This window comes from Notothenia rossii (genome assembly GCF_949606895.1).
Source record: "Notothenia rossii genome assembly, chromosome: 7".
NCBI lineage: Eukaryota > Metazoa > Chordata > Actinopteri > Perciformes > Nototheniidae > Notothenia > Notothenia rossii.
Window position 1 is genome coordinate 55,253,347 of NC_136905.1, and position 14,631 is coordinate 55,267,977.

General features: G+C 42.7%; 2 protein-coding genes across 2 annotated transcripts in view; one reads left to right on the plus strand and one right to left on the minus strand.

The window, feature by feature from the left end:
* Positions 1-14,631, plus strand: part of syt14a (synaptotagmin XIVa) — a 182,403-nt gene that overhangs the window by 68,380 nt on the left and 99,392 nt on the right. The gene's annotated exons all lie outside the window — the stretch shown is intronic.
* Positions 10,531-12,817, minus strand: LOC307013444 (uncharacterized protein; the record flags this gene model as incomplete). Its single annotated transcript, XM_079640843.1, has 2 exons — positions 12,269-12,817; positions 10,531-12,140 (listed from the first exon to the last, which is right to left on the minus strand). The coding sequence occupies exon 2, from the start codon at positions 11,878-11,880 to the stop codon at positions 10,531-10,533; it is 1,350 nt and encodes a 449-aa protein (XP_079496969.1). The 5' UTR covers positions 11,881-12,140; positions 12,269-12,817.

Here is a 14,631-nt window from a genome sequence, read left to right on the forward strand (position 1 = left end):
TTACAGATGACGGACCCATTGAATTTTTCATTCCCGGGGACAGGGATAAATACCTCGATATGAATGACACCTTGATGCATCTCAGGATCAAAATAACCAACGCAGATGGGGCTAATCTGGCAGTTGATGCCCCCGTGGCCCTCGTTAATTATCCACTGAATACAATTTTTAACCAATGCAACGTTATTCTAGGGGACAGGCTGATTTCTCAGTCCAGCTCGACTCATCCGTACAGAGCAATGATTGAAACGCTATTGAATTACTCTGATTCTACTTTAAAAACTCAGTTCACTGCCGGTTTATTTTATAAAGACACCGCGGGAGCTATGAACTCCATAGTGATCGCCAATGGCCCTAACAAGGGTCTAGTAAAGAGAGCTGTATTCACAGCTGAATCTCGAGAACTCCATCTAATGGGGGCCCTGCACACCGATATATTTTTCAGCGAGAGGCTTCTCCTGAACTCTGTAGATTTGAGAATCAAACTCACCAGATCTAACGATGCGTTTACTCTCATGTGTGCAAATGATTCGACATACCGTCTAAAAATACTGGGGGCCTCAGGGCCGTGGGAAGTAGGGGTGCTGAGGGTGCTGCAGCACCCCCTGGTGGAGGACAGGGGATCTGCACTTCCACAATACAAAAAAAACGAATTTTCAGCCTTGATGTAACAACATTCATAATTAAGTAAAGATAACACCCTTTTCACCCCGGTTACAGTTTCCATTTGCCCTGTACGATGGGCGCTGTAAGTGATGAAAGTGGGGGATGTTGGCTTAGCAGGCGCCCGCAGCCAAAGTGAGAGAGATAGAGAGAGGGGACACCGCGGTACCGGCGGGGATTGTTGTTAGCTTCTGCTGCACTAACGGATATAAGAAGCTGTTTCTACAATAATGTGGAGGGAGAGTTCTGTCCTGTCAGACTGAGAGGCTCAGTGAGGTAAAGGACTCTGAGGGCTTAGATAGTTCACTTTAGTCGAAGTTATCTCAGTGGGTCTCAAACGTTTTGATCACAATTTATGTAAACAAATATTTCCAAGGCACACCTTTATAATTATTAGGATAAATAAAAACAGGTTTGAAATCATTCCAATGTATACTATAGGAGAGTAAACCAAAAATATCGTTTAAAACCAGAGAGATTTAAAAATATACATAAATAAATAAATGTTAACTGGTAAAATAAGATATGAGTGAACAACACAAATAAAATAAGTTAAATGTATTTGTTATTGGCTATGGTAGGTTATTGGAAATGTTCACATGTACTTATTTGATTAATAAAATGCAAACCGATCTTTTTCATATGGGTGTTTAGAGTTGTACCCCCTAGATCAGTCTCTAATTGGGCGCTCAAAGTGCACCAAATTGAAGCATTTTACTTTAAAATGCTAAACAAATCTTCCTGAGGGGGTACCCCCGGACCCCCTAGAGCAGTGTTTCCCAACCGGGGGTACGCGTACCCCTAGTGGTACGTGGGTGGTCCCCAGGGGGTACGTGAAAAGATTTTGAAAAGTAAAAAAAAAAAATAATAATAATAATTTGATTTTAGATTTTTTTTTATTAGATTTTTTACAGGAAAACTGTACCCAAATAAGGAATAATGCATATTCTGTAATAATGTAACCACAATTGGGGGCATTCAAATTAAGTAATAATTTGCTGGCTATATTATTATTGGCGCGGCGTTCAGTTTCCCGCCGGACTGTCAGGTGTTACATCATCATCATCATCATCATCATTGTAGTGGCGCGCTGGTTTTCTTGCTAGCTAGCAAAATATCAACATCCTATCAAGTGAATGCGCTGGTGTTTATTGAGATCAAAATTTCTGTTAACATAATCATTATGGATCAATGGCTGAGTCGAGCTGGTTCATCCAGAAACAACAGCACAGGTGATACTGCTGAATCAGGAGAACCCGTTGTCAAGAAAATGAAAACAGAGAAGGTGAAGAATCGTCAGTTTGGTGAACATTATGTGCTCTCCGGGTTTACGGTCATAACTACAGAGCCACCGCAGCCAATGTGTTTCATCTGTGGCGACGTGCTTTCTAATAATAGAATGAAGCCATCCCATTTATCGGCACCTTAGTACTAGACATCCCGCCTGTATGGGTAAGCCTGCAGAGTTTTTCCACCAAAAGCTGGCTGAATTTAAGGGAAGCCAAGAAAAACTAAAGAAATCGACATCGGTCTCAACCAAGGCCTTGGAGGCATCTTATGCCATGTCGCTACTCGTTGCTCAATCGAAAAAGCCATTTACCATAGCCGAAGAGCTAATCTTGCCTGCTGCTATAATTCTCGCAGAAACTATGCTCGATAAGAAAGCAGCTGATGTCCTGAAGAAAGTGCCGTTGTCAAATAATACTGTGTGCCATCGGATCGACGACATGGGAATTGACATTATTGACCAAGTGGTGGAAAAATGTAAAGCGTCTGGTACTTTCGCTTTGCAGTTGGACGAATCAACGGATGTCAGTGGGGAAGCACAACTGATTGCGTTTGTGCGTTACAAAGACACTTTGGAGATGAACGAGCACATTCTGTTTTGCAAGAAACTCACGGGGAGAACTACCGGACAGGACGTTTTTAACATTATTGACAATTGTTTCTCTCAACACAAGCTGGATTGGAAATCCTGCTCTCATGTGTGCACAGACGGCACTGCGGCGATGACCGGCAGAGTAAATGGATTAATGGCCCACATAAAAAAGGTAAACCCTGACGTTACATGGACGCACTGCATGATTCACCGAGAAGCATTAGCTAGCAAGAGAATGAGTCCAGAGTTAAACGATGTTTTGAATGATGCCGTAAAAGTGATCAACTTCATACAGTCCAGGCCTTTGAATCATAGACTGTTTCAGTCACTTTGTGAAGACGGTGGGTCAGAACATAAACAGCTCCTGCTTCACACTGACGTCCGCTGGTTATCCCGAGGGAAGACGTTACAGCGGCTGTTCCAAGCTAGGCAATGAAGTGAGGGCATTTCTGTCGGAGCACACACACGCACTTGTGGCTATGTTCGACGACGCTGACTGGGTAGCTCGGCTGGGATACCTCTCTGATATTTTCAGCAAACTCAACCAGCTGAATCTCTCTCTTCAAGGTAAAGACACAAATGTTCTTAGCTTATAGGACAAAGTGTGTGGATTCATGGAGAAGATCAAGCTCTGGCAGAGCAGATGTGAAAAAGGGGATACAAGTTGTTTCCTGCAGCTGAACGCATACATTGCTCCTGGTGAATGTGACAGAGCTCCAATTGTGAAAAGAGTACACACACATTTGTCCAAGCTCAAGAATGAGTTCAACTCCTACTTCCCTGATATTGACAACAAGTCATCCACACTGGCCTGGGTGCGTAATCCATTTGTGACGTGCATTAACAGCAGCATTCCCGCCAGACTGCAAGAAGACCTCATAGATGTGTCCTCAGATAGGAGCCTGAAGATGAGGTACTCAAGCACACCACTGACACAGTTCTGGTGTGGTGTGGAGAAGGAGTATCCTGAATTGGGGAAACATGCCCTGAATGAACTGTTGCCTTTTGGGTCCACATACCTGTGTGAGGTGACATTCTCCGCCATGACCCACATCAAGACTAAACACAGGAACAGACTCAACTTAGAGAACAACCTGGTCACAGCTGTTGCAACAATCTCCCCCAGACTCCCAAAACTGATGAGGGAGAAACAGGCTCAAGTGTCCAGTAATTGGTGAGTTACCTTACTTTTTTAAAAAGTCTTTAAACAATGGCTATTATAATGTAAATGATTATTTATGACTGAATATGATTTAAGTGTCACATTAATTGTCGCATTGGGTCACACAGACAAAAATATCCTCCTCTTCTCTATCTCTCCTCGTCACTTCTCTCCTTCTTCAACTCCCAGGTTTCACCTTAGCCACACACACACACACACACACACACACACACACACACACACACACACACACACACACACACACACACACACACACACACACACACACACACACACACACACACACACACAGCCGGTCTGCCACAATATATAGACTATTAATATATCCTGGGGATCACCGCGATTGGTTGCGTAGTAGGGGGTACTTTAGGTTGGCTTGAAATGCTTTGGGGGTACAGTACTCAAAAAAGGTTGGGAACCACTGCCCTAGAGGATGTGAAGTCCACCCCCCCAATTAAAACATGTTATAATACGAAATACATTTGAAGCCTTGTTATATAAGCTGTCCACCATGTCAATATATTTCTCTTTTTGTAGTGTATTGATGTTTTGTAGAGGTTTTTCATTACCAGCTAAAATCTTGCCTATAGGGCAGCACATTGGTCAGAACCAGCCCTGGTGTCATCCCCACAGCACCCCCCATTTGAGACATGTTCCCACGGCTATGGGCCTCACTTTTTATCAAGAAAGCCACCATCTCCCCTGCTGTGCGTTTAGGTCATGCTGCGGCTCTGATGAGAGGGAACGCCCTCTATCCTTTATCTCGCGTGAATATCAAAACATACAGCATCCCGGTGAATTCCAGAATATGCACCCAAGAAAATCTCTTTCTGGGTAATATGCCTAAATACATAGTATTGGGTATGGTAAATCACGAAGCCTTCACCGGAAGGAGAACGCTTTCACCTTTTGATTTCCTTCATAATGATATGGAATATATGGCTTTATGTCAGGACGGTAAGTACCGGCCAAAGCATTCCAACCTCAATTTAACCAGGGGTCTTCAGTCAGAGAGTTTTACAACATGTTTACGGCTACAGGGAGACACATGAAAGACTTACCTCTGTGTATCGACCGAGAGGATTTCGAACAAGGATACTCGTTATTCGTATTTAATCTCACTGCAGGGGAAGAGGCTGACGCATTGTCCCCGATTACAAGCGGTAGTTTAAGACTGGAAATGAGATTTCGAGTACCGCTACCACAGACTACCACTTTAATCGTATATTCTTGTTTTGATTCGATTCTGGAGATTAATTCAAAACGTCAAGTGTTGGTAGATTATTACTAAGAAGATATTACACCATGAATAATCATCAATTGGATAGTCTGCTGCGTCATATGGTGGGAGACTCTTTTGGTGGGGTGTGGGCGTCAGATCAGCTACCCCAAGTAAAACAATTATTTAGATACCCTGTATACATGATTGTAAATACCCACCCCTCCCACATGCCGGGAGAACACTGGCTAGCAATGAGCTTAGAGGAGGACGATGTGGGGACTTTTTTTTATTCTTTTGGCTTTCCTCCCGATTTTAGTCATTACCCCAAAAGCATCCTCCAATTTCTAGAAAAACAATGTAAAACTATTTTACACCACAATCAACAGCTTCAGAATGTCATGTCTACAGCCTGTGGTCAACATTGTGTTTTTTACCTGTGTAAAAGAGCGTCTGGGTTGTCTTACGAAAATGTGTTGTCTCTGTATCAAGATGATGTGATAAAAAATGATGCTGCTGTAACTAATTTTGTGAAAAAATACCAACGGTGTGAGAGACGTCATAAAGACACTCATTTTAACCACAGTGTTTGCTCTCTACAAATGTTTAAAGATTGTTACAAAATGTAGAAAATACAAATAAAAAGGTCTGAAGACAAAATTAATTCAGGTGACTCTGTCTTTTATTGAAAAAAAATAGAATACAACTTTATGGGGTAAAATGTAACCAGCTGGGGCTTATTTTTCTATCTTTCCTTATTCTTTTCTTCTTAAGAGGGGCACTCTGAGGTTCTTCCGCATCTGCGGTGTCTAGGGTTCCTGACACCTCACGGCTGAGGGTCGTTGGAGATGACTTATTATTTCCTCTTCTTCTTCTTCTTTTGGACATATTTTCTCCATATAGTTCGCCCTCTTTGACTACACGATATTGTTCACGAGCTTGTAGGTTTTGAAAAGCTGATAGAGGAATGTTGAGCTCATTCATACTATTTTAAAAAAAAAACCCAGCCTTTAGGCTCCTGGACATTTGTTTTATACGAGGACGACAGATGTCTAAATAAATCTAACATGTGTGAACCTTTTACAGCTCTACCCTTTTCTACAAATTCCCCCGTGGGGGTCCATCCATCTGTACTTGTGACTAATTTACTCATAATGTACTCTGCATTCTTACGGTAACGCTTAGGGAGGTGTTGAAGTACCTCGTTCTTTATTTTATCATTGGACATGTCATCCTTTTCTTCTCCTTTTACCAACCCCGTGTCTTCGGGTAGAGTTAAAGCAATATGTCGTTCCTCCTGCCCGTCTTGTTTGAGTAAGGTGAGATATCGCTGCAGCAAGCCGTTGTATTTTCTTATTTTTTCATAAGAGGGTCCTGTTTCGTTTAACACCGCTCTCATTTTTTCATCCAGAGCATCTTCGGCAGTGCGTCTCATTGTTTCCTTACTATGGGGGTTAGTTACACCCGCCTGATTGAGTTGATTAAACTGGTGAGGTGATAACAAAAACATCTTTTGACTCATGATCGAATGAGTCCTCCTAAAAGCTGCGCTAAAATGGGAATCACAGCACCTAGCAGAGGCAGAAGAAAGCCTCCAGATTGCTTTCTTAAAGCCTTAAATTTAGTTTTAAAATTGGCCTTTTTATTGGCCAAGAGTTTGATAATCTTCTTTTGTTTTTTCAGTTTGTTATACTGGGCGCCAGATAGTGGAATGTTACCCTTTAGAAGATTTAAAGACAGCTCACAGAGTGATTGAAGAAAATCCGTGGAGCAGTTCTTGAGTATATCCTTGCGCTTCGAGGGCTTGGCGTTACAAAAGGCCTTCAGCATCGGCATGTTTCGTTTTAAACGGGCTGACATACTGTTTTAAGTTTTTGGTTTTGGTACATAAACAACTAGCCACTGGTTAGGTAGTGCTCCCGATCTAAGTCTGTAGATGTCTGGACAGCTGGGGGTCATGTCTACGATTAAATAACCGTGAGGTTCTTTGGTGGCGTCTTCAAAACTCTGTCGGAAAAATGATTTATGGCCAGGGTATATTTGCTTAGCAAGCATGTTCATCTGCAATCTGTCTCGGGGTTTTTTAAACAAGACCATGTAATTAGTATTCAAACTAATGGTACGACTATTTTTCCCCTGATGAAAAACATTCTGTGTAAGCATCATAACACTCATATTCCTGTGATGACGGTATTGGGTGAAAAGTCTGACTACTTCCGGATGTTCGGAGGCCTGAAATATAACATCGTCCAATATAATCAAATGACTCTGATTAGGAGGAAATAGAGATTCGTCTTCAAATGATTCAGGCAGACCTTTGATGAATTTCATATTTGTATTATTTTCCTGCAGTTCTGCATACATGGGCTGGAAAGAAGTATAAATCCACACAATATTTTTAGGCTGTACATCCATCACATGAATACAATTTTGCAATACATTCTTGACAAAAAAAGTTTTTCCACACCCACTGGGGCCAACTACTAAACAAGAAAAAGGAACACGTAGTCTGGGCTCAAAATCAATTTGGCTGGGTGAAAACACTTTTTTCTCTTCTTATTATTTCTCAATACCCAAAAGGCAAAGTATTTCCTCCGTCTAGCAGACGTCTCTTATCAAACACAACTCGGAACCTTTTGGTGAATGACACATTTCTCAAAACGAAACCCTCTTTATTCCGTACAATGTTGTGTTGCGGAGCCTCAATTACCCTCCCCCTCTCAGAGTTTTGAACGTAGCCTTCCACCAGATCTGTTAGACTGTCAAAGTTCACTCGTTCACAACATTCGTGCGTTTGTGTGATCCCTTTCACTCTCATCACAACCTTTTTCTGATTTTTGGTTTGGTAAGCATAACTTTTAGGGCCTGCTGAAACAAACTCTTCAATCGTGTCGCCCCCCAGTTCATCTGTCAGATCCCCCAGATAAACCCCCATGGGCAGTGGAGTCTCCCCCTGTCTTGTCACATAGATTATACTATCTGTGTCGTAGTAGAAAACTCTGTGCTGTAATTTCTCCAACTCACTGTACAGTTTCAGTCTGGCATACGCTGTGGTGAATGCTGCAATGAATATGTTATCTACCTTGTTGGGAGGAGAATAGCAATTGTCTCCGTAACACCACTGAACCAGAGCCGTCCTGTCGTTGAGGAATGAGAAATACTTAACCTTATGTTTAGCTGAAAACAAGAGGTTAAGAAATTCTTCTGTTTTGGTCACAATCTTAGTCTGAGTCAGATTGCTTTTCTGGGCAAATTTCCCCCAGAAACTGTTGAGACATAGTTTTGACACTTGTCTTTTGGCTGGATTTGATTTGATTTTATCTGCATCCAGCAAGATCCCCTGATTAACATGGTAGTCTGTCACATACTTTTTTCTGCTCTCATCATCTGTGGCCTCTGAAGGATAACCTGATGCTTCTTGTTTGCCCTTCAAAAATGTGTGTATATAGTCTACAAAAATGCTGTCGCTTTTGTTCTCAAAATGCCACACCTCTGTGATCTGAGTCAGCTTGTACCCCATATCCAGGGTTTAGTTGAACTCTGTGGTCACCCAAACTCCTGTTAATGCTTTTTCCTCTTTGCTGTGCATGCAGGGCCCCTGTTGATTGTTAAGCTCAGCGCATGTACGGCAGAGGGTGAACACTAGCTTGCCCGCTGCAGTTCTGTAGGGCAAGACTGGAAAGTAAAGGCCCTTGGGAGGGTCTACTGTGGCTCTGATTAACCTAAAATAACTCTGAGGATCTTTGAAATCTCGGAATATGATCTGGGGATGTCCAAGTGGATATAGGCCTGTACAGTTTACAAAAGGATAGAGCGAGGTGAAATCACAATAGTGAACCAGTTCATCGGCCGCTGCCGTGTGCCTCAACTTCACTGCACATGTCCTGCCCCCGTACAAAGCCTCCCGAGGGGTCAGTGGCTCTGGAGCTTTGTATTCCCTGAGGAAAGCCTGCAAATCCTGATTGGATTTTTTCATCTCACCCCATGTATGCTCCCGCAAACGATCACTTTGGCCCCGTGAACAGACTGTAGCTCATGCAGCTTTTCCTCGCTGGCAGCATGGAGCTGCTCAAATGTGCCACCTGTCAAGGGGTTTTTCTCATGACCCTTATAGCAAGATGGACACCCGTGATAGAAGCAACCAAGAAATTCCCATACAATCTTTGCGCCCGCAACTTCAGCAAAACCGTCCACGACAAAACGACCCACTCGTTTCTCACCCTCATTCAACGCATGCTGAATAAATACACCTTCGGCTTGGGCCACCCACTCCAGCCACTGAATACCTGCGTCCGAGTACGTCTTGTTTTCACGGCGGTAGTCGTCGGGTGGGGGAATTGCTAAGGTCTTGGGCGGTAGAAAGTTTGTTGTAAAAACTTTCATGCACGCAGAAACGATGGTCCCCCGACTAAAAGGATCTACTCCTGTCTCCTCGAGAAACCCTTTTCGAAATAAAGTGGCGCCCTGGGCAAGAATGTCAACATCGTTTTTACAGTAAAGCAATGCCTGCTTTCGAAAATCAAAAGTACCTGTGCGTACCGTCTCATACCATCTGAAAAAGTCACTCTTTTCATCAGTTGTCATGCGCTCAATCCCATAACAGTGTGCTGGTGGGTAAGGTCCGATATAACTCAGATTGGCCTCAGAGCTGAAACCGTGAGGGAAGTACCCCTTGATTTTATCTTCAAATCCCAAAGCTTTTGGCATTGCTGCTAAACGCATAGAGAGATAAGACAGTGAGTCTATGTACTTTTGTCCGAAATCCTGGTCAGTAAAAGAGATCACTTTACTTCCTTGCATTATCAAAGAGGGTTTTAGCCCCTGCTCAATCATTGCATTGATAACGAGATAGCTGTCAAAACCCTTAGCATTGTGAGCGATGAAGGTTGCATTTTTGAATTTGGGGGACCTAAAATGTGCCAGAAACTGCAGTGCACAGTCGACACCCTCAGCGACCCAAATTTTGCCTGCAAGGGTTTTTGTACACACCAAAAAAGGGGCATGTGCACCTTCTGCCCCCGCCATTGTCTCAAAATCATAAAACACAATGTTGTCATTGTGTTCTGTCTCTTTGGGTAACACTCCGATGTAACACAGATGTTTTTCACACTCTCCTAAAGAAGCAGAGGGTATTTTCTCGCCGCATGTTTTACATTTCTTCACCACACACTAGTGTGTTTCATCTGCACTACTCTTGGGGGTGTAGTAAGAAAGTTGGCAATCTACACACTTTTTGTGTAAATCGCAGTTACTGGCATTGCCTGATGCTCTCTGTGTCTGTTTTTTATGTCGAGAGTGGCAGCCAACCGTACGGCACTTTTTGTTACAATCTTTACAAAAGATGGGTTTAAACTCTTCCCGAGTACATGAGGGGTCAAGGCAGACAAAACAATGACCAGTACAGGTGTGTGTCCACTTTGAGCTGTAGCCTGTGTAACAATGTTCGCAGACATATGGAGAGCCTAAAAATCCCTTCAAGTCTTTAATCCCATAATAATGGTTTTTGAAGAGGAACAAAAACACAGTTTTGTCTCGTTTGGGGCCGTCTGTCTGGAATTTACAGTGGGCACGATCATCGTCGCCTCTTTAAAACACCACAATCTTGCATTTCAAACTCTCTTCGAATTTATCAATGTCGTTGAATGTCACAGCTGTCTGATCTGTCAAACCCACCCTCCTCTGAATCTGTATACCGCGTTCATAAGCTTCGCTATCAGTGATGTTGTTATGCAACAACATGGCTAAATTAATAGCAAAACACAGCTGGTTGGAAGGGTTCTGAACAACGTAAAGAAACCTCTTCTTCTTTCTGACAATTTCACTGTCCAACATTTTACTAGCCAATCGTTTCTCACCACCGCCACGGGGTGATTGAACAATTTGCACCACAAGCTCAAGATTGCTGTCTGCCATTACCTCCAAATTTGACTGCACTGCATTGAACAGGGCATCCTCAAAATCATTCAGATTATTAACACCATGGGCATTTAAAATGGCTGACACGTTAGCCTGTAGCTGTTCACCTTGCAGTTCAATCTGTACAAGATCTTCCCTCTCTGCCCGTGCAAAAGCCTCATGTAGCATAGCATGTACATTGCTCATCAGAACCCTATAATAGGCCGCAAAGTCTACGCCAGCGTTAGGAGGAGTTAGGACTAGAGTCTGACGCAGTTCTGTGTTATTGAATACAGGTCGAGAGAAAACACATGTTGAGGTATCTCGGCTGGCGCCTCCACCATGTTGTAACGAGGAAACTGGTGATTCTGAGTCACTCGGAATGTCATTCTGATCAATATGTCCACCACTTTGCATGGAGGAAACTGGTGATTCTGAGTCACTCGGAGTGTCACTAACATATCCACCATTTTGGACTGTGTAGACTGATGATTCCGAGTCACTCAGAGTGTCACTAATATATCCACCATCTTGCACAGTGGAAACTGGTAATACGGCATTGGCTGAAGCTTTGCTATTTTGTCCATTCAGACGGAGTACATCGTCTGGGAGCTGATTTAAAAGCCCCCGGTTCTGGTAAGAGTCTAGTGTCCATTCCATAGCGTCATTTAATGCTGGAGAGGTTGAGTTTGTTTCAGAGGAGGGGGTATGTACGCATGCAACTGTTTCTTTGTCATTTGATTCACTGATACTGCCTGAACACGGAGGGGAAGACATGTCTCCAAAAGCGTATTCCTCCTCACTGCTTAACTCATGCATGTTTCGCATATCCTCAAGAAAAGACAGTTCTCTAGCTGTGGGGGGTTCTGCTTCTGAGGGGCTAGGAGATTCGTTTTCAGCTGAGCCTGCTATTTCACTGATATTGCCCGACCCCCGAGGAAATGACAGGTCTTCAAGCCTGTAATCCTCATCACTGCTTAGCCCGTTTATGTTATGTATATCCCGAAGAAAAGACCTGTCTACATCTGTTAAATCATCCATGTTTGACCGTTTATGAAATCATTCCCCATCAAAGAAAAAAAAACAAAAAAAACAACAAAAAAACAAGATAAATCAAAAATAGATGGGGCACCACTGAAGAAACATTTCATACCGCTTCTACATTTATGGTCATAAAGCCAACATACCATTCGGATACATCATTAGCAGTTTACATGAGACCCGTCCAGCTTATTCATTTGGTGTGACCGAAAAGTTGACCGTAACATCAGCAAGGGTCCTCTTGATAATAGGGGATAGCTCTATAGAGAAAAAAGAGAGAGAATAAAAAAATAAATAAGAGGATAAGTATTTTTTAACACAGGATTATACATTTAACAAACAATTCATTTAGCGCTAATCTTATAAAATAACAATAAAAGGCATTTACCGGAATGATAACTCGTCAGGAGTGTATCAGGGCCTGAGTTCAATATCGACCTGATTCTCAAGCAGATTCTGTGTTGAGGGTTGACCCCCACCTGCTGAAGAGGGGCTGTGTCTGTCGGACTCGTTTGGGATGTGTATGAACCAGTCACAGGTGTTACACACTGAGATCAGACACGAGGGCAGGACGGGTGTGTAAAAACTCCAGAAAGGAGTCCTCTTGGGGGTCGCTGCTGGCTGGCTCACGCGGGGAATTCAACGCCTTTTAATAGAAATGAGTAAGTATATTAAAAACATTATTTTGGATACTTTACTCATAAATAAAAAAAAAGCCAGTAAATACAACAACATCCAAGCCAAGCAACATTAAATAATTACATGCTATTATAAAAATAAAAAAAAGCACTTACCAGTGTTTTTCTTCCAAAAGATCAGATCCGGGGTCCAGGAAAAAAGCACACAGATGATCTGCTACTCACTACATGACCTCTCTGGTGAATCTGTAACCTTTATAAAAACCCCAGCTGAACTAGCGAGGTTTATGACTCTAAAAACCCACCAATCGGATTATTCCTAGTTGTTTAACAAATTAACATCACATTTTTTTTTTTATGACAGAGAAAATACTGTTTAGGCTTATTCATATATATATATATATATATATATATATATATATATATATATATATATATATATATATATATATATTGATAATATGTACATACACATTACAAACATGTAGATAGTAGACGAAACTAAAAAAGAATTTCCCAGCCTTTCTGTGTTCTGATCAGCTCTGAATCAGCATATTTTGGTCTGGATATATTGACACCTCAGAGTCTCCTCTCAAAAACCCCCTCCTACCTGCTTTTTCTATACTTTTAAAGCCTCAGCCGACTGCAGGACCTTGGGTGTTAAGAGACAGGAGTCTTCATCTCCATGTGAAGACATCCGTGACTGCTTCACACACGCACCTAGGAAGGCAAAAGGTGCTTTCTTTGTTCTGATCAGCCCCAATCTGCATACTCTGTCTGAATACATTGAGAGTTACTTTTGACTCTAACAGTGTTCCACTGGAGTCATAGCTTTCTGAACTTATTTCTTAGCAGCAATTCGGTTTCTTTTAAATGGCCTCGGCGAATTTTGGCTTTTTTTTTTTTTTTTCCTCTTGCCAAGATACTTTTAGACACACTTTGAGGTATGCAAAGCCTTAAAACTAGAACACTGATGGCTGGCATACGCTGCAAACTTCATCGCCTTTTAACAAGAGAGTAAGTATATAAAACGTTATTTTGTATATTTTACACATCAGCAGAAACAGAGAGAGAGAGAGAGAGAGAGAGAGAGAGAGAGAGAGAGATGGAAGGAAGGGGTGAGGAAGTCTCCCCCAACTCTACAGACACAGGCCATAGAAAAGAGGAAAGTGTGACATTAGGAAGGCAAAAGGTGTTTTCTTTGCTCTGATCAGACCGAATCCGCATACTCTGTCTGAAATACCTGTAGAGTTACTTTTGTTAGAGCTTTCAGAGCTTTCTGAACTTATTTCTTAGCAACACTGGGCATTTTTGTGTTGTATTGTATACAGTTGAAAAGTGCACAGATAAACAGTCAAGCATGGGCGGTAAAAATGTGTCTCCTCAGGCTCTCTAATACACACACAGTCATCTCTGTGGTGCCTGCCTGCTTTCCAGGACTTTTTACAGCCTCTGGCCGACTGCAGGGCCATGGGGTGTTAAGACAGGCACCTATAGCTCTGGAGTGAAGGTCTCCCCACACACACACACACACACACACACACACACACACACACACACACACACACACACACACACACACACACACACACACACACACACACACACACACACACACACACACACACACACACACACACACACACACACACGCACACACACGCACCTCCTTGGGAGGACATCAGTGAAGGTCCCCACACCCACCCACACACACACACAAGCACACACACACACACACACACACACACACACACACACATGGGGGGCGGGCCCACCTGTCACTTTTTATGCATACTAATGTGATTGAAACATTTTTTATGATACACCATAAGGCGCAACAGTGGGGGCTTTTCACACCTGTGAATACACATCAACCCCCTCCTATCGACGGATCTCACACCTACTTAGGATATCACACCTACTTGAGATCTCACACCTCGAACAAAGGGAGGCGGGACTTAGCTCATTAGCATAAGTAGGTAGAGGTGTGACCTGTCACAGCACCTGTCACCCCCTATGCATACTAATGAGATGAAAGCGGGATGAATCTTACTACTCACACACACACACACACACACACACACACACACACACACACACACACACACACACA